The sequence below is a fragment of the Ascaphus truei genome, chromosome 16, assembly GCF_040206685.1.
Source record: "Ascaphus truei isolate aAscTru1 chromosome 16, aAscTru1.hap1, whole genome shotgun sequence".
Taxonomy (NCBI): Eukaryota; Metazoa; Chordata; class Amphibia; order Anura; family Ascaphidae; genus Ascaphus; species Ascaphus truei.
The window spans coordinates 31,174,105-31,194,317 of NC_134498.1; the positions used below are offsets into that span (position 1 = coordinate 31,174,105).

The 20,213-nt window shown below is 47.0% G+C and overlaps 2 protein-coding genes across 7 annotated transcripts in view; one reads left to right on the forward strand and one right to left on the reverse strand.

Annotated features, from left to right (window-relative positions):
• Nucleotides 1-14,233, reverse strand: part of CLCN5 (chloride voltage-gated channel 5) — a 35,475-nt gene extending 21,242 nt beyond the window's left edge. Inside the window, exons 1-3 of one of the 4 annotated variants that reach the window (XM_075572929.1) lie at nt 14,118-14,233; nt 13,054-13,215; nt 11,463-11,610 (exon numbers count right to left, since the gene is read on the reverse strand). In XM_075572929.1, coding sequence (XP_075429044.1) covers nt 11,463-11,607 — 145 coding nt within the window. In that variant the 5' untranslated portion in view covers nt 11,608-11,610; nt 13,054-13,215; nt 14,118-14,233. Of the gene's footprint in view, nt 1-11,462; nt 11,656-13,014; nt 13,216-14,117 lie in introns of all 4 variants that reach the window. The other 3 variants (XM_075572926.1, XM_075572928.1, XM_075572927.1) reach the window with 3 other exon arrangements.
• Nucleotides 14,234-14,296: 63 nt separating this feature from the next.
• The window catches only part of LOC142467357 (uncharacterized), a 70,840-nt gene continuing 64,923 nt past the window's right edge, over nt 14,297-20,213 (forward strand). Inside the window, exons 1-3 of one of the 3 annotated variants that reach the window (XM_075572934.1) lie at nt 14,297-15,485; nt 17,518-17,657; nt 18,175-18,331. In XM_075572934.1, coding sequence (XP_075429049.1) covers nt 18,232-18,331 — 100 coding nt within the window. In that variant the 5' untranslated portion in view covers nt 14,297-15,485; nt 17,518-17,657; nt 18,175-18,231. Of the gene's footprint in view, nt 15,486-17,274; nt 17,475-17,517; nt 17,658-18,174; nt 18,332-20,213 lie in introns of those variants that run through there. The other 2 variants (XM_075572950.1, XM_075572932.1) reach the window with 2 other exon arrangements.

Consider the following 20,213-nt stretch of genomic DNA (forward strand, 5'->3'; position numbering starts at 1 on the left):
TTTCATGATATCTCTGCTTCAGCACAGGTGGCTCAATCAGTGGCTCTGAAGCAGTGACTGAGTCACCTGTGCTGAAGTAGGGATATCCTGAAAACCTGACCTGTTGGCGGGCCTTTTATGTCTGCCGTTGCCCACCTCTGCTCTAAGACGTCATATCCTGGAGCAGTTTGGTGCGGTATAAAAACGGCCTGGTTATTTCAATATTTGTTTTCCACAGCGCTCAGACACAGAAGCGCCACACTGTGCTTTCCCAGCACCGGTAACTCCGACAACAAAAAGGGACAGTCAAGTATGTCTTCATGTCTCAAGCAGAATAAAAGGGAACACGTCGGGACTGATCCTTAAACCCATTAAACAGGTCACTGTCATTAGGTCACTCTACTCCTACAATAGCATGGGATGTGTGCACATGTATGCGGTGCTTAGGGGGTTACAATTTAGCAACACTGTGTTCAAGATACAGTGCAGTTAAATAGAACTGGTTACAAACCAGACGTGCCCTAAGGCACCGTACACACGCGACACATCCAGCGCTACTGCCTATCATTCGGTTTCCTCCTCTCGCCGTGCAGTGGGGGACATACAAAAGGACACAGTATAAAATCGGTATTGTGGCACCTGCTGTTATGGTCAATGTGACGTGGTTGCAGCTTAACATGTTTTGACCAAACGATTGAACTAAATGACCCGTATTTATAAGAAAACCATATAGAAATGAATCAAATAATTTGCCATAGTGGATGTACATTGGGACTTTTATTTACTGTGCAATTTTTTATATATACATATATATATATATATATATATATATATATATATATATATATACACACACACATATATATATAAATAATCGGGGGGGGGGGGGGGAAATAGATGATACCATTCTGTGGCTAACGAAATGCTTTTATTTGTGCGAGCTTTCGAGATACACTGATCTCTTCTTCCGGCGATGTTACAATGAATGAGGCAAAAGGTAAACTTAAAAACAGTGTCTCTTGGAATGTTATCTGTGCTGTTCCTTCCCCCGGTGTGGATGTGTTTTATGGCTAGAGGTGTTAAATGGTTACTGAAAGCAAGTGAAGAAAGAGTGTGTATGTGTATCAGTGTGAATATAAATGAATGGAGAGCCCACAGTATATACAGTGCTTTACACAAGGTGTGTGTGGAGTGGGACTGGATATAAATGGTGTGGGTGGGTGTGGAAATGTGAGAGTTAGTAGCACAACTAAAAGTGTGTGTGGATACTTAGGAGTTCTTCCACAACAGACACAACCAAGATTATGCCAACACTGCAGAAGGAGAGCCGCTGCACATGAGCAGGGAGAAGCAAAAATCAAACTGGATCCCACAAACTGGGCGCAACCCCACATTGGAACGGTACATTGAAAGCTTCAGACACAGCGCCAAAACCACCATCCTGGACAAAGTAAGGAAACAAAAATATAATCTGACACTGATGGAGAGGAGAGCCATAGAATCGCTAAAGGCCAACCACAACATAACAATCAAACCTGCAGACAAGGGAGGAGCAGTGGTCATAATGAACACCACAGACTACCTGCGGGAAGCGCACAGGCAACTCTCTGATTCAAAGTATTACACCCAACTGCAGGAGGATCCAACTAAAAAATACATGCGAGAACTCAACAGGATCATTAAAACACTCCCGATCCGCACAAGAGAACAAATTCTGGACCTGATACCAGCTAACCCAAAACCTGGCACATTCTACATGCTCCCTAAAATTCACAAAGAGGGTAACCCTGGGCGCCCTATTATCTCTGGATCTGGCACACTTACCGAGAATATTTCTGGCTGGGTGGAGGGCATTCTAAAACCACTCGTCAGGAACACACCCAGCTATATCCAGGATACCACCGACCTGCTAAACAAACTGAATGCAATTGGCCCCCTCCCAACAGGAACACTACTAGCAACCATGGATGTAGAGTCACTTTATACCAACATCCCCCACGAGGATGGGATTTCAGCCTGCAGATACTTTCTGGGACCGCAGGAGCCACTCACAGAGACAGTGACTAAATGCATCGAATTTATTCTGACCCATAACTACTTCACATTTGGAAATGACACATACCTTCAGACAACCAGGACCGCTATGGGTACTCGGATGGCGCCACAGTATGCCAATCTGTTCTGCGCAAAACTGGAAAGTGACTTTCTGTCCACCTGTCACTTGAAACCCCTTACATACCTTCGCTACATCGATGACATCCTCCTGATGTGGACCTCTGGCGAACAGGACCTCCTACAGTTCTATGACAACTTCAATACTTTCCACCCGACCATCAACCTCAAACTCACCCATTCCCCGGATGAAGTACATTTCCTAGACACCACCATTACTATAAAGAACAACAAACTACAGACCTCTGTATACCGCAAACCTACAGACAGAGCCAGCTATTTGAGGGACAACAGCTTCCACCCGACACACACCAAACATGCAACCATCTACAGTCAAGCCATACGATACAACCGGATATGCTCCGACACAGCAGACAGAGACCAGCGGATTAAAGTCTTGCGATCAGACTTTATAAACCGTGGATATAACCACAGAATTGTAGACCAGCAAATTCACAAAGCCACCAGAATACCAAGAAGTGATCTCCTTGAATACAAACAGAAGGAGACAAGTGATAGGGTACCTTTGGTGGTCACATTTAACCCACACCTAGGAGCCCTACGCAAGATCGCCAGGAAACTACAACCCATCCTCCAGGAAGATACAAGACTGCAACAGGTCTTCCCTGAAGCACCCTTATTATCATACAGACAACCCCATAATCTCAAGAATATTATGGTGAGGAGTAAAGTATTCAGCAGTACAACTGAATGCGGGACAAAACCATGCCAGGACCCAAGATGCAAAACCTGCGCAATGCTCTACACAGCGGACACAATACAAATACCACACAGGAATCGGGAATACAAAATCAGAGGAAGGTTCACCTGTTCTTCCAGCAATGTCGTGTACCTCATCATGTGCATGAAATGCCCAGGGGGCTGCTACTACATAGGTGAGACAGGACAGGGGCTAAACAAGAGAATGAACCTGCATCGCCACAGCATCACACGCGGTACAAGAGACAGTCCTGTTGGCGAACATTTCTCTGACTCTGGCCATAAGATGGACGATCTGAGGGTTGCCATACTCAAAGGTAATCTTAAAACCCCGAAAGAGAGACGGTTGCATGAATACAAATTTATGCAACTGTTCGGGACACTTAGCAGTGGCCTAAACAGAGATCGAAATTTTATGAGTCACTAGCTGAGAGACCCGGCGTTGCCCGGGATGTAAATGCGTAATAGGTATTATTATTTATAAATCGTGGAACAATAGGTGACTGTTTGTTGTAAAGGTTGGATAATAATATTGAAAAGAAAGATGGAAGAAAATGTAATACGATGTTGTATAAAAATGGTTTATTGTAACCACACCACAGTACAATGTATATTTTGGTGGCATAAGTGATGTAAAAATCTGAGTCGTGTGTCCTGCTAGGGTGTGAGGCGGCGGGTGGCGCGTGGGTTGTGAGTGCTGTGTGCGAGTGGGGGTCCTGCTAGGGTGTGAGGCGGCGGGTGGTGCGTGGGTTGTGAGTGCTGTCTGTGAGTGGGGGTCCTGCAAGGGTGTGAGGCGGCGGCTGGCGCGTGGGTTGTGAGTGCTGTCTGTGAGTGGGGGTCCTGCTAGGGTGTGAGGCGGTGGGTCAGTGATGTCGGTGCGTAGGGGCGGGAGGCAGCAGGTGTGTGTGGCGGCAGGTATATGTCGAGTGTGGCGGGTGTCTGTTGAGTGCGTGCAGCGGCTGTGAGGCGGTGGGTGAAAGGCAGAGGCGGCCGGAGTAAGGGCGGGTGAAAGGCAGAGGCGGGGGTGGGGAGGCGGTAAGGCGGGCATGAAGGCGAAAGGCGGCGGGAAGGGGAGGAGGGGGTGGAGGAGGGGGGCAAGGGGTGGAGGAGGGGGGCAAGGGATGGAGGAGGGGGGCAAGGGGTGGAGGAGGGGGGAAGGGTTAGAGGAGGGGGGGGAAGGGTTAGAGGAGGGGGGGAAGGGTTAGAGGAGGGGGGGAAGGGTTAGAGGAGGGGGGGGAAGGGTTAGAGGAGGGGGGGAAGGGTTAGAGGAGGGGGGGAAGGGTTAGAGGAGGGGGGGAAGGGTTAGAGGAGGGGGTGGAAGTGTGGGAGGGGGTGGGAGGGGAAAGGGGAAAAAAAGAGGTGGAGGGGGGGGGGAAGAGGAGCGGAGGGGGGGTGGAAAGGGGAGCGGAGGGGGGGTGAAGGGGAGCGGAGGGGGGGGAAGGGGAGCGGAGGGGTGGAAGGGGAGCGGGGGGGGGGAAGGGGAGCGGGGGGGGAAGGGGAGAAGTGGTGGGAAGGGGGAGGAGGGGGGAGGTGGTGGAAAGGGGGAGAAGGGGGGAGGTGGTGGAAAGGGGGAGAAGGGGGGAGGTGGTGGGAAGGGGGAGAAGGGGGGAGGTGGTGGGAAGGGGGGAGGTGGTGGGAAGGGGGAGAAGGGGGGAGGTGGTGGGAAGGGGGGAGGTGGTGGGAAGGAGGAGGAGGGGGAAGGTGGTGGAAAGGGAGAGAAGGGGGGATGTGGTGGGAAGGGGGAGGAGGGGGAAGGTGGTGGGAAGGGGGAGGAGGGGGAAGGTGGTGGGAAGGGGGAGGAGGGGGGAGGTGGTGGGAAGGGGGGGAGGGGGAGGTGGTGGGAAGGGGGGGAGGGTGGAGGTGGTGGGAAGGGGGGGAGGTGGTGGGAAGGGGGGGGGAGGTGGTGGGAAGGGGGGGAGGTGGTGGGAAGGGGGGGGAGGTGGTGGGAAGGGGGGGAGGGGTGAGGTGGTGGGAAGGGGGAGGAGGGGGAAGGTGGTGGGAAGGGGGAGGAGGGGGGAGGTAGTGGGAAGGGGGGGAGGTGGTGGGAAGGGGGGGAAGGGGGAGGTGGTGGGAAGGGGGGGAGGGTGGAGGTGGTGGGAAGGGGGGGAGGTGGTGGGAAGGGGGGGGAGGTGGTGGGAAGGGGGGGAGGTGGTGGAAAGGGGGGAGGGGTGAGGTGGTGGGAAGGGGGGAGGTGGTGGGAAGGGGGAGGCGGAGGGAAGGCGGGGGGTGGGAGGCGGTGGGAAGGCGGGGGGTGGGAGGAGGTGGGAAGGCGGGGGGTGGGAGGCGGTGGGATGGCGGGGGGTGGGAGGCGGTGGGATGGCGGGGGGTGGGAGGCGGTGGGATGGCGGGGGGTGGGAGGCGGTGGGAAGGGGGGTGGGAGGCGGTGGGAAGGGGGGGGAGGCGGTGGGAAGGGGGGGAGGGAGGCGGTGGGAAGGGGGGGGGAGGCGGTGGGAAGGGGGGGGGGGAGGCGGTGGGAAGGGGGGGTGGGAGGCGGTGGGAAGGGGGGGAGGCGGTGGGAAGGGGTGGGGGGAGGCGGTGGGAAGGGGTGGGGGGAGGCGGTGGGAAGGGGTGGGGGGAGGCGGTGGGAAGGGGGGCTGGGTGGCGGTGGGAAGGGGGGGGAGGCGGTGGGAAGGGGGGGGGAGGCGGTGGGAAGGGGGGGAAGGGGGGAGGCGGTGGGAAGGTGGGGGGGCGGTGGGAAGGGGGGGGGAAGGGGGGGGAGGCGGTGGGAAGGGGGGGAGGCGGTGGGAAGGGGGGGTGGAGGGGAGGTGAAGGTGGGGGGGTGGAGGGGAGGTGAAGGGGGGGAGTGGAAGGGAGGTGAAGGGGGGGGTGGAAGGGAGGTGAAGGGGGGGTGGAAGGGAGGTGAAGGGGGGGGGGTGGAGGGGAGGTGAAGGGGGGGGGTGGAGGGGAGGTGAAGGGGGGGGTGGAGGGGAGGTGAAGGGGGGGTGGAGGGGAGGTGAAGGGGGGGTGGTGAAGGGGAGGTGGAGGGGGGGAGGTGAAGGGGGGTGGAAGGGAGAAGTGGAGTGAGGGGAGGTGAAAGGGGGTGAGGGGAGGTGATGGGGGGTGAGGGGAGGTGAAGGCCGCTCACTCACCCGTCCGGCAGGTCCCACGTGGATCTGAGGCGGAAGGCAGCGTGTTGTGGCCGCTCTCCCGCTGTGTCCCGGGCGCTCGCTCGCTCGCTCCCCCGCTGACTGTAGCGGCGCCGGGGGGGGGGTATCGGGGAGACACTGACACTGGAGGGGAGGGGGGGGGGTGGAGGGGAGGTGAAGGGGGGCTGGAGGGGAGGTGAAGGCCGCTCACTCACCCATCCGGCAGGTCCCACGTGGATCTGAGGCGGGAGGCAGCGTGTTGTGGCCGCTCCCCCGCTGTGTCCCGGGCGCCGCCATCTTGGGCACTCGGCGCCGCGAGGCAGCCTGCCTGGCCACTGGCTGTTCCCCCGCCGGGGAGGGGTGAGTTGTAGCGCCGGGGAGGGGGGGGCATGTATATGTGTGGGGGGGGGGAGAGGTGGGAGATATAGAGGGGGGGTCTCGCACGGCCGCTGACACTGGGTGGGGGGGGGGGGGGCGCTGAAGGGGTAATAATAGTGTGTGTGTCCCGCTGACTGTAGCGGCGCCGGGGGAGGGGGGGGTCGGGGTGAAAGCGCGGGAGACACGGGGAGAGGAGGAGGTGCGCGCGGGTGCTGCTAACACTGTGAGCCCCGCTAATGTATGTAACAGTGTGTGTGTGTGTGTCTGTCACTGTGTGTGTGTGTCCCTGTGTGTGTGTGTGTGTGTGTGTGTGTCCCCCTGTGTGTGTGTGTGTGTGTGTGTCCCTGTGTGTGTGTGTCCCTGTGTGTGTGTGTCCCTGTGTGTGTGTGTCCCCCCCTGTGTGTGTGTGTCCCTGTGTTCCCTGTGTGTGTGTCCCTGTGTTCCCTGTGTGTGTGTGTGTGTCCCTGTGTGTCCTTTGGCCCGTCACTCCGCCTCAGGCCAATGAGAGGTGTGCGGGGGCGGGCGGGCCAAGGGACCAATGAGATTTCCCCTAGGGACACCGGACATCCAGGCAGGCAGGCAAACATACAGTGCTTTCACTAATATAGTATAAGATTACTGACAGTAGTGAACTCTCGTCCCATAAGCGCTAAAGGCCATGTCTGTACATACTGTGCTATATGTATGCACACACAGCTGTCTCTCACACATACTAATACTCCTTGTTTTTCCATCCCTATACACCAATAGGGACCACTAAGTATCCACACACACTTTTAGTTGTGCTACTAACTCTCACATTTCCACACCCACCCACACCATTTATATCCAGTCCCACTCCACACACACCTTGTGTAAAGCACTGTATATACTGTGGGCTCTCCATTCATTTTTATTCACACTGATACACATACACACTCTTTCTTCACTTGCTTTCAGTAACCATTTAACACCTCTAGCCATAAAACACATCCACACCGGGGGAAGGAACAGCACAGATAACATTTCAAGAGACACTGTTTTTAAGTATTCCCTTTTGCCTCATTCATTGTAACATCGCCGGAAGAAGAGATCAGTGTATCTCGAAAGCTCGCACAAATAAAAGCATTTCGTTAGCCACAGAACGGTATCATCTACTTTTTTTTTTGATTATTGAAGCTCGGCTAACACGGTACTGATACCTCTACCTACATACATACATACATATACATACATACACACATACACATACATACATATATACAGTGTTCGACAAACCTATACATTTGCTCGCCCCGGGCGAGTAAATATTGGCCCAAGCAGCACACGTTTGGTACTAGGTGGCGAGTAGATTTTTTTGTGTGGCGAGTAGATTTTTTGGTGATTTGTCAACCACTGCATATATATATATACATATATACACACACACACACCTTGGAGAAAAAAAAATATGACATTTAAACAGATCAACGTTTCGGTTCACTAAAGACTTGAGAAAGGCTCCAGGGTGAGCCGAAATGTTGATATGGTTAAATCAATGTGATGTTTCTTCTCCAAGAGCTGGTGTGCCTGCGTACTATCCCCCTTTTATACTGGCCTTTGCTGCAGTCTGCTCCCAGGCAGTTAATTGAAGTAGTGGCAAGGTGGAGACACGGGCGCTTGGGAAGATGTATAATGGCACTTGTGCTGTAAGGTTTAACCATACTACGAAAGCTTGAATTGAACGCTATACCCGGCTAAAGTGGGAAAGGTACTTCCCAACATGCAAATGAAGCCGGCATGGCAAGTACGGCCTCAACTCGCAAATACGAAACACAGAAACATGCAATGACCCTCATTCTCCGGAGGCAGGATTGCCCCTCGGCTCGACAGTGCTCAGGAAGAAGGCATAGGGTGCAAAGAACCTCCGGACGTTAAACAAAAGCTGTCATTCAAAGCTAAACCTGGCTACCTACAACCGCTGGACTCTCTCCAGTGAGGCAGCACTGCAAGAACTGGAAGACGAACTTGAAAACATTAAATGGGAAATTGTCGGCCTTAGAGAAGTTAGACATTAGACATTTTAACAAACGATTATGAAGAACTTTTGAAGATTGTAGTTGTAAGCACAAAAAAAATTATATGATATGAAGGAATCGCTACCAAAACAGGATAAAAAGAAAGTAAACCGTATCTGATGAGACAAAACAATGAGGAAATTACAAGAAATGAAGCAATCCCAAGTAGTAAGAATAGGATTGAACATGCAGAGCTGTGCAAGACAATTCGAAAACGTATAACGGAAGATGTAAGAAGATGTAACCGTGATATGTTGAGGAAGACTATTGAAGATAACAGACGCTTAAAGAAGACAAAAAGCTGCGATTTATGGTCGGAAAGAAGCAAAATCATTTCACTCAAATAAGACTATCAACAATAAACTACTGTATACTTATCGTAGAGGGAGTTGAGAACTTCTACATTAAATTAAACGCGAACGCAGATAACACAGGACAGAATCACAGATACAGGACAGAACAGGTACACAGATACAGGACAGAATCCAGCTGAGGACAACCAAGAAGAAACCACCAATGACGAACCATGCTTCCTTCCAAAAGAAGTGTCAAAAGCAAATGGGAAGGCCCCCGGGAAAGATGGAATTGCAACTGAAATCTTGAAAGAAGCTTGGAAAGTAAAAGAAATCCTTGCAAAATGCTTGAAGAACAGGAACATTTCAGAGCAATGAAGCAATGCCATAGTTATACTCATCCACAAGAAAGGAGTCCTCAAGAAATATAGATCAGTCTACTTCCAATTAGTGCAAATATCCAAAGGTGAATGGTAAAGGCGCTTAAACAAACATATAATAATATTATTAATAATAATAATAATACGTAGTAATTAGAGTTCAAAGTGAACCATAAATATACAATACAAAGTGAAGTAGTGTATGTGACAAAATAAAGTGTAACAAGTGTATAATAAACTTTAGTGTGACTAATAAACACACATTCCCAGCGAGCTCAAACTCCTACATCATGAATATATATTTATGCCAAAATGAGTGCTACTGAGCGTGGCAAATGTTATACGTACAACAGAAGACACGGGTGCCCAATGCTACATCAAATTGACAAAACATATATGGTAATGAGTATAAAGTTTAAATACGTGAATAATAATAGTAATAACTTGGTTATTTAGTTAAACCCTTTGGCCAAAGCGTCGTAAGCCTGCATACCAACGTCAAGGTAAACCAAAAATGCAGGTACTAAAACTGTGAACCCTTCCTGTTACCTCTGTATGAGGGGAAGGAACTGCAGTGAGTCCTGTCCATTTCAGCAAGTTACTAGAACAATAGTGATGTGAAAAACAAAAGTAAAGTAATACAAATGTTTGTAGGTATTGACTTTGTGATTGTAGAAATCTCAGGACCTCTGTTGGGAATTTGCTTCAAATTCCCTTTAGCATGTACACGTTTCCAGAATCCAGAGGGAGCGTTTCTCCAAATCACCCAGAAAAGAAGAAGAAATATATAGTGTACAACTGTATAGGATTGTTGCAAAAAGGGAAGGGGGTCTTGGCTCCCTCAGTATATCTACTTACAGTTTGTCTGAATAAAAAAGGCAAATTCCCCAGTGGCAAGTAGAATTTTCCATCTTCTTGTATCAGGTAAGTGGTATGATGCATAAATATCTCGAAATAAGGGAAAACAGAATGATGGTGCACACCAGTATGGCCTTTTATCTTCCAAGAAAGAGCTGCTATAAGGATCCCTGATGACATCAGCGTTCAGCTGAAGATACGCGTAGGGTTGCTGCTTTTAGCCTACATCGTTACAGCCACTCTCAAACTTTGGACAAGGATGTTTCCAGCTGATCCAGACAAATAGCCTGAAGGTAGAACTAATCTACAACCGCCGGAGGACCCGAATTGGAGGGAGGCAGAGTCAGCGGAGTTCCCCAGGAGATACACAGGACAGCTGATCTGGTGGAGCCACGTCCTTGGAGCACGAATTTACTCATACACGGCTTGAAATAAAATCGGATGTTTGTGAGTGTGCCTTTGTTACTTGTTCAGGAAAATAGACCTCCCCATTGATTTTACACTAGGAGCGGGCGCTTTTTCTTTTTTCTACGTTTCGCTTTGAAGATTTGGTAGTATCCGTTTATTCAAAATCAGCCAGCCTCCTGAGTACAGCCTCGCGGTGGACTTACAAGATTCATTTGATCACAATTAGCTGATATGCTAAGTTTTTTGGACATTTTATTATTTGTATGTATTGATTTTGTTATATATTGAAGTTTATTGGCATAGCAGTAGATTTATTATGTTTTATGCACAGTTCGTATTATTATAGCTACCCATAGTTCTGTTTCAAGCTTAGTATACCTCTCACAGTCAATAGATCTTCTATTTAGTTACCATATATAATTAATAGATTTAATATCACAATATTGATATTTACGATTGATCTGACCTAGGCGCAATCCTAATTTTTTTGTGTTATTGAGATATAGATTGATATAAATACACACACACACTTTATCTTATTTGAAACAAGGTCACCCCAGAGCTAAATCGCACGACTCCAGATAAACATCGGTTTCTAAGATTTTGAAATACCTATCCAAGAACTTTTGTCCGGGAGATACAAAATATGGCCACAGGTCTCAAACTCACTCAGGTGGTAAACAGAAAGTTGTGACAATCGTGAAATGGCGTTGCAGCTTTCGATTGGGTAACTCCACAGCCATCTTTGTTTGTTTCTGCAAGTACTGTCAAATTTAAGTACTGTATCTCGACTCAGCTCCTGGGGACCTCGTGGTTCATAAAAGTTTAAAAACAGAAATATTTGATATTGGGGGGAATGATGCTCTAACCCTTTCGCTGTCATCGCTTGGCGTAGCAAACACACGGTGGTGACCAGGTCTAAGTAACGCAAAACGGAATTGGAGTGGGCTCCACTCTTGTTCCAATCACATTCACTCCTTCGATGGAGAACAGGGTCTCTTCCTAGAAAAGAGCATTAAAAGGATGGTCGGCCACTGGCGTGCCAGCCTTTCAGACGTCAAGGGAACGTCACTGGGGCAACCTAAGGGTTTAGGGACAATTTGGGGGTAAATGCACCTTGCCTTGTACAACAAAAAACAACTCTCAGGTTACCTCCTGCCATGTCCCGGTCTATAGGGGGCACGTCGTCTGTAATGGAGAAGTCCAGCGTGGCTTCGGTAATCTCCACCATATCTTCATCGCTGCTGCTGTGGAAACTGTTCAGGCTGGAGCGTCGGAAACCTTTGTTCTCCATCATTGGCTTCTCGGAAAGGATTCAACAGAAGGTGAGAACTTGTTACAGACACTACAGAATTCATTCATGGGGAAGAAAGAAGAAGATTTAGTAGCCAGAGGAAGATAAAAATGAAAGTGTCAGCGTCACTTATGAGTAAATTGGACTAATGACAGTGACATGTTTAATGGGTTAAAGGGTCAGTCCCACGCAAGACTAATCCTTTAAATTCAATATACATGTCATGGTTATTAGGTAACTTTGCTCCAACGGGGTACTGACCCTTTAACATGGAAAGTATGTACAGTACCACTAAAATACTACAAGGCCCCAGCGTACATATGGAGATACTAAGGAGCCTCTAAACAATTACAGGCCTCCAGTCAGCTGTCACTGTCCCGTCATCTTGTGTGATATCATTATGTATTCAACAAGAGTTTGCACAGGCAAATATACCCCCCCCTCCTCTTATCAACTCTCAGATATGGACAGAGATGGCTATGGGTAAAGAAAACACTTGATTGATAAACCATTCAAAGACCATGCAAAAAGGCAACGTGTAATTAATTCCAGAAACACAAACGCAGCCAAAATATTTGCTTTTAGCACGCTTAGATAAGTTAACTGAAGCCGATTTGATTTATTAACCCTATGGGCGTCCTTGGGACATAGGTAACACGTCATGGGGTCCGTCAATCCATAAAGTTCCCCCTCGTTTTTATAGGGGTGATCATGTTCCGCGCTCCCCACACAATCTACAAATCAAGTGGAATGAAAGGAGCAGGACTCCTCCCCTTTTGTTCCGTCACCAGTGACGGAGCGATCATGTGATTGTCACATGGCTGCGATTGCCGTAGTGGCCGCGATGCCTCCGGCACTCAAAGGTTTCAATTGTTTACACAAGAGTGCTTTCATTTGGTCGGCTACGTCCAATTGACCCATAAATTCACTTGCTGTTCCTCCACAATCAAGCTGTCATTCCTTCGGCACAAAAATATATATATCTCAACAAAATCAATGTTTACCCAAAAAGATTAATGTCAGCATGAATTATGTTATTTAGGCTGCTTTGGGGGGTTTTAAAGGAAGGAAACCCAGCTTCCTGGATATCCTAAAACGCTGACAGCCCTATAATCAGAAAGCGCTGGGCCGTGTTCAAATCCAGCCGGCCATTTACTCTGACATGACAGTTTCTTCATTGTATGCAACACAGATGGTGTATTATGTAGATCTGGAACAATTAATGGGTCAGTTCCACGTAGGAGCAAAGTGACCTAATGACAGTGACCTGTTTTATGGGATAAATGCAGCCGATTGTTTTTTTGTAAGTATAGGTACAAAGTGGGGTGGGGGGTTTACAATCTTTGTGTAAAGTCTTTTGTTGATCAGACTGTTTGTGAGTCCTTGTGTATGTTTACTGAAGTAGAATACCTTTTAAACAAAGAAATATGGCAAATTTCCCCTTGTTACCTCCTGTGCCGATAGGGGTGAGGGATCTTTTGCAGTCAGCAAGACACACGCATCTTCTCTCTCATTATAAACCCGTAATGGAGGTCACAGCCGGTGGACAGGGAGAGGGGACGGTGGTCCTAGGTGGACACCCATGGCAATATGACAGTGACACACTGTGACCTTAGAGAGAAAGGGAGAGGTGGAACAGAAATTTTATATATATATATATATATATATATATATATAAATATATATATATATATATACATACACACACATTGAAGTTAGATATATACTTATTTGTTGTTTATGAAATATAGATGTGTGTGTGTATATATATATATATATATATATATATATATAAACACACATTTCACCAACAACAAATAAGTATATATGTAACATATACATACATACATTATATATACACACATATCAAGTAAGTAGTCATCTTGCAAGTAATACATATTTCTATCTATATTTAAACATACTCTAAATAATATATAAATATATATGACGATCCTGAGCTAAATACACCCCCAGCCCCTGGTACATAGATAGGATATATATATTATAGGTATACACCACCAGCCCCTGACAGATATACATGTATATAGATAGGCGATATACATATATATTATAGGTATACGCCACCAGCCTCTGAGATATATATATAGATGCACTCCTAGTAAAGAAAATAAGGCCTGGTGCTTGTCCCTTAAAAATAAATAGAAAGAATATACGTTACCTTCCGAGGACTGATAAAGTGGAGACAGCACACAGTAGGAAGATGACAAAAGGTTATATTAGCTTGAACAGCATCACAGATGCTTAACATGGTTATCTGAGATGCTGTTCAAGCTAATATAACCTTTTGTCATCTTCCTACTGTGTGCTGTCTCCACTTTATCAGTCCTCGGAAGGTAACGTATATTCTTTCTATTTATATATATATATATCCTAGGTATACACCACCAGTCGCTGAGATAGATATATATATATATTATAATATATGTATATAGATAGAATACAGAATATATAGATATGTACATACAGTACAGTATATACACAGTTTTGCTTACCTCACAGGGTCCTGCAGGAGCTCCCTCCCTCACGTGACCTCCGCTGACCAATCACATGACTCCCCTGTGCAACGTCTCTTTCCTGCACCGAGACCGCGCCCACCCAATAACTACATCACTGGGACAATACTGGGAGCCACGCCCACTCCAAACTGTCTTCCAGCAACGGGGAGGAGCAGGGTCCGGCGCGCCAATGAGATTGAGACCGCGTAACCACGCCTATTGAACCATGGAAACCTCACCTCACTCGTGACGAGCAGATCGAACGGCCAATGGGAGAGCGCGGCTTTTTATAACGCGTCCCTATGAGACTCCCTGTGGAGGAAGTGGATCAGATGCATTTGTTCTTGTATCAGGAACTCCAAAAGAATATTAAAGCAGCATTTACTGCAATAGATCTAGTCTTGCCCTTTGCAACTTTTCACATCCAAGGCAGTGTTCAGGAGATTTTAAGTAGTAGATGTCTGGGAGGTTAAAATGGCGTCCAGTGTGGTCTATAGGTTACCATGGTAACATCAGACACTGAAGATTAAGAAAACCATAACTTTTAACACACACAAAAAAACGCAAGATGTGCCGCTTATAGTGCTGGCGACTGTGACGTCGGGCTGCGGTCGCTGGAAAAATCCAATTGAGATGGCTTCCAGCGATCGCGACCAAGCCGTCGCATCGCGCTTACTGTAAGCGCACGCAACAGCGGCAATGCATTTGTTTTGAGGCGACGTCGCGTCGCTGTCACCGGCAATATAGGCGCAGCCTACGCGTTAAATGTATATAGGATTCTGGGGAAGGGGAGTTGCCACTTTAAAGCATCACTAAGTTCAATAGATCTCATCTTGCCCTTTCCGTCGCTGTTTTTATTTTTCGAATCCATATCTGTGTTCAGGAGATATGATATATTACGTGTCTGTGAGATTAAAAGCACTGGAGTTCAGTGTAGTCTATAAATTACCATGGTAACCGCAGACACTGAAGATGAAGAAAACCATGATTTTTAACACTAAAGTATTTTTTTTTTAAATTACAAAAGCAGGAAATGTTACGGGGCAAGGGAGTAATGTTATATGAGTTAAATTTATATACAGTAGTATTCTGGAGGGGATTTAGGCTGAGATTATATGAAGGAACTGCAGGGCGGCAGCGCTATTCTGTGACGTCACCCAGTCAGCATCTTGATTATACCAGGGAGGGAGAGCAGAGGAATCTTGGAGGCGTGGCCGTGAGCGATTCGCCCTCATTGGCTGAACCGCTCATGTGACACGGCCGTCGCCAGAATAAAAACAATTTTCAGAATCTCTTCCCCAGCCGTACGCATTGCAGTACGGCGTGCCACGACCGGCGCTTGCAGTATGAGCACTTCAATTGGAAGTAAGTTACTTGTTTTGGCAAAGAAAAACCTGGCGCCAAAAGTTCATTGGATAATCCTGTACTCCTCAGGGGATCAGCACACTTGCTTGACAGGCCATGTAGGGGAAAAAACACAAACAGACACAGATCATAGTGCAACACTGTAGGGTTAAAACAGGTCTACACTAATACACACACTGCACATATAACATAGAGACTCCTAGTGACTATAAAAACTATTTATTAAATAAAAAGAACTATGCCATAAAATGGTATGGACAAATGAGAACATATACATGTCCATACCATTTTATGGCATAGTTCTTTTTATTTAATAAATAGTTTTTTAGTGTAGACCTGTTTTAACCCTACAGTGTTGCACTATGATCTGTGTCTGTTTGTGTTTTTTCCCCTACATGGCCTGTCAAGCAAGTGTGCTGATCCCCTGAGGAGTACAGGATTATCCAATGAACTTTTGACGCCAGGTTTTTCTTTGTTTTCACTTTTTCTGTTAGTACTGACAGTATTACTAGGCAGCCTTTATATATATTTTGTACTTGTCACACTGGTGTTTTAGTCTTTAGCGCTTGTTCACATTTTTTCTTTTTCACATTTTACTTGTTTTGGCGCTGCGCACGTTTTTGGGTATAATCACGGCCTTAGAGTGCCGAATGTGGCCACTGGACCTCCGGGTCATGTGATCGCGTCAGGAGAGATCACATGACACAACCAGGAGCCGGGAAACGGACATGGAGGTGGCTCCATTTCTGTTCGGATCAGGTTGGTCGCTCCCTCTGGGCGGTCAGCCCTTAGTAAACGAGCCGGTGCACATGATGTTTGTAGAACAGGATGAGGGAGCGCGATCCGTTACATGTATAAAAACCAGTAAATGGAAACATATAGAGTAGTATTGTTAATACCAGATGCGAAGATCGTTCTTTAAATCCTAGACAAGATTGGATTCTATCCACACACCTGTATTTTAGCGTGTGATATGCCTGTTGTATTCATATTTATGTGAGTATAATGTTTGAAGATTTAAAGAACGATCTTCGCATCTGGTATTAGCAATACTACTCTATATTTTTCCTTTTGCTGTTTTTAATTTTTACATGTAATGGATCCCGCTCCCTAATCCCGTTCTACAACTATCTGCAAGAAAAAAAAAGAAGACTCGTTTCTATTGAAGGTTGAGTGGGACGTTTTTGTTTTGTTTTTCTGCAAATACCTTAATCACTCGTTTGATTCTTTGACATTAAAGCTGCAGTTCAGTCTTTTTTTTTTTTTTTTTATTTTTTTTTTTACTTCAATAGTTACATGTGGGCAATCTCTACTTAAAGAACTGCATAACTGCCGGTCAATTCGTTCTCCGTCTATTGATCGGCAAAGTTTGGCGACATCTTTAAATATGGGGAATGTAAATCGCTGCTATAGGTACAAGCATGCTTGTTAAAATAGAATACAAGAAAATTGGTCTTTCAAAGTTGTTTTTTTTAAAACAGAAAATGCTAAAAGTATTTTTTCTTACTGCAGAACTGATTTATTAAAAAAAACACACATGCAGGATATTGCCTGAACTGCAGCTTTAAGGTGTATTTTATCTGTTACTGTTTTAGTGCACTTACATAATTCACCACTTGGAGTCACTTTCAACCCATCTTCTAGTCCTCTAAAGATATTTGTAGTGTGATTTTTGTTACTGTATACTGCTGTAGGCGTCAGTCCTGTTGCTTCTTTTTGTAGCGCCCATGATGTACCTGGTAGGTCATTGGGACACTGTGAAGGTTCAGCCCATTGATCATGAAACATTGGCCTTATAAACAAAATAAAACGTAGAGATAACGAGGCTAAACCTCCTCGTTTTACTTCTAGGAAATCCGGAAATGGAAGCCGATGTTGTGCCACTCTTAGGACCCAGATCCACAAACCTCCGTTAGGTCACCTAACTTTTTGGGTCGGCCACGGATGTAACTACTACGTCAAGCGGTCTGGACCTCTCGGTCCCATGAGGTAGTAGCTACGTCGTCATAAACTACTTTCTCGTTTGTTGTAGGGGAGATTGGGTTCTGTGCTTCTGGGGAACCCAGAAAGCGATCGGTCAGGAAGAACGGAAGAGGACTCCCGTTTCGTCATCAGTGATGCGGCAATCACGTGACGTGCTGGAGGGTGACGTTGGGTTACCGCCATGTTACAGTTAAGACTAACGGCGTATCTTCAAAAGCCAATAATGTAACGTTAAGCCGTATTTCCCACTGTGAAGAGCATTAACTCCAACTTCCGTTGGCGATAATGACACGCACGGGATTTGCAAAGGAGGATAACGAAATGTTACATGTACGCCGTATGTATGAAGGCGGTTATGTGACTTCATACATGACGCATGAAATTATACTTTAAGCAGTGTCCTGTCGCCCGCCCCCCCAAAATTACATCCCGGGCAACGCCGGGTATATCAGCTAGTTATATATAATAGCCGCACAGTGAAAATAATACATTTTGTTAACCTACATAATGAAACATCCGTGCTGCGTCAAATACATTTTTGGGTAGATGCAGAGCAACTTCATTCTACACTAACATTATTGACAGATGAAGAAATTTAACATTTGTGCACAAAAGCACAGCTTAACCCTTTGAGTGCCCTCTAGACATAGCTACTACGTCACAACCACCTGCTTGTTCGTCATAACCTACCTATTCGTTTTTCTAGGGGAGATCGCTTGAGGAGCACAGAACACGACCTATCTCTGGACTCGTTCCATCATCAATGACAGAGTGGTCAGGTGATCGAGAGTGCCAGATGGGTCGTTGCAGACTGGTACCACGGCCCTGCCACAGAACCACCCACATTGGGCACATGAAAATAGGTAGAGTCGGGCTTTAGTTCCTCTGTTAATGTCTTCTTGGATTTATTTGTGTTTTAAGTGATGATAAATTCCCTTTAACCTGTTGATCATTTATCCAATCAGCCATTGATCTTCAAGGTGCTGTAATGAGCTGAAGGTTCGGAACTTCAACCAATGGGAGATGGGCAGTGCTCCCCTGCTCTCACACACGGGCAGAAATAGGTACATCTGGTTTTAATTGGTACAGGGCATAAAGGACAGGTACAGTAAATGCTAAATAGGTAGTTGGAGGGTATGCTTCCAGCACTCAAAGGATTATAGTGGGATTTACCTACGCCAGTTTTCCACCACAAAAGCCATTTGCGATGCTTATTACATAGGCCCTGGTGTTTGGGCTATACTGACCCCTTTTAAACAAATCCGTTTAATGTATTGGTTTCTAGATAGATGAGTATTTTCTTGACTTATCAACCGTTTCCTGTACTCATAATCCACCTGTTCCCGTTAGATGGTTTATAAGGAGGAGAGAGGGCCCTTTCCATGCGTAAGGTCCTGTTCCACATGGAGACCTCACGCAATGTAAAGGAATCAAATGACTCCCATTATCTACTTGGCTTCCTTAAACCAATCTAACCGTGCCAAAATCAAAGATTTGGCTGCTCTGGTTTCTATGGAAATTAATTCCAAATTGCATTTCTTAGGGGCCACTGAATGGGGGAGTGTTTACCAACCAAGGGCCTCATGCAGAGAGCAGCGCTATTTAAAATTGGAGAGGGGAATAAAAAGTAGGTTTAATGGAGAGTTTTATTCTCCATATGCAGAAATGGGCGAAATCCGCTATTTTTAGCATTACTGCATGTGGAGAATTGTAAATGAGGAGATGCGCGCAGCTGAAAGGGAAAAAAAAAAATCGCGCATTTTTTTTTTCCCTATAGCCGGCGAGCTCCTGCTTCTTGCCAACTTTAGTTGGCGGAGAAAATTGAAGAAAATCGCGCCAAAAACAGCCGCTAGATGGCGAGCGCGCCTTTCTGAATTCGGATATTTTTCAGACTGGCGAGATGTAGTTTCTCGCCAGCCGCGTGGCGAGATTTTCAAATAGAAAAAAAAAAATGGCGCGTTTTTCCTACCTCTCCATTTTCAGCTGTTTTTTGTGCGATTTTCTCCGGAAAAAGGCGAGATTTTAAATAGCGCTGCTCTCTGCATGAGGCCCCAAGTGTTTCTTTACCCTTATCCCACCCTGTCCTTATCACCCTGACAAAGATAAGGGGAGCTTTTCCAGTGTAAACTCCTGTTGAACACACACAGACATCAGACTAAAGGTAGCAGCCAGAGGAAATCAAACCCAAATTAAATCTAACCCTTGATTAAAGGAGCATTTGACCTCCGGGGACCCCCCGCTCTCCGAGATATTTATCTCTGTAGGTGCTGCTGGTATCTGTTGCATGTTTAAAGATCCCGCATCACGCAGGCCAATAGGAAGCCACGACAGATGACGTCATGGTTTTCTATTGGCCCGTGTGAATTGGGACTTTTAAAACATCATATTGCAGGGCTGTTACTGGCATGAATATGGAGGTATCTTGGGAAGCGGGGTCCCCAGAGCTGCAATTAACATGGTAAGCTCCAGAGACCCCCTGCTTCCCACATAGAACAGTGACATGTATAGAGAAAGATGATAGCCAGATAGATATTGGGCCAGGCGAGCAAGGTGGTTGCATTGGGCCCTGTGCCTTCGGAGGATCCTGTGCTCCCTCCTCCTCATGGCACAAGGATCCAATTACTGCCTGTCCGGAGCAGGGAGCGCGGGGCCTACGGAGAGGTAAGGGAGAGAGGAGTGTGTTGAGATGGGGGGGGGGGTCTTACCTTCTCGGGACCGACCCTCCGCCTGTAGCGCCGCGTCGTC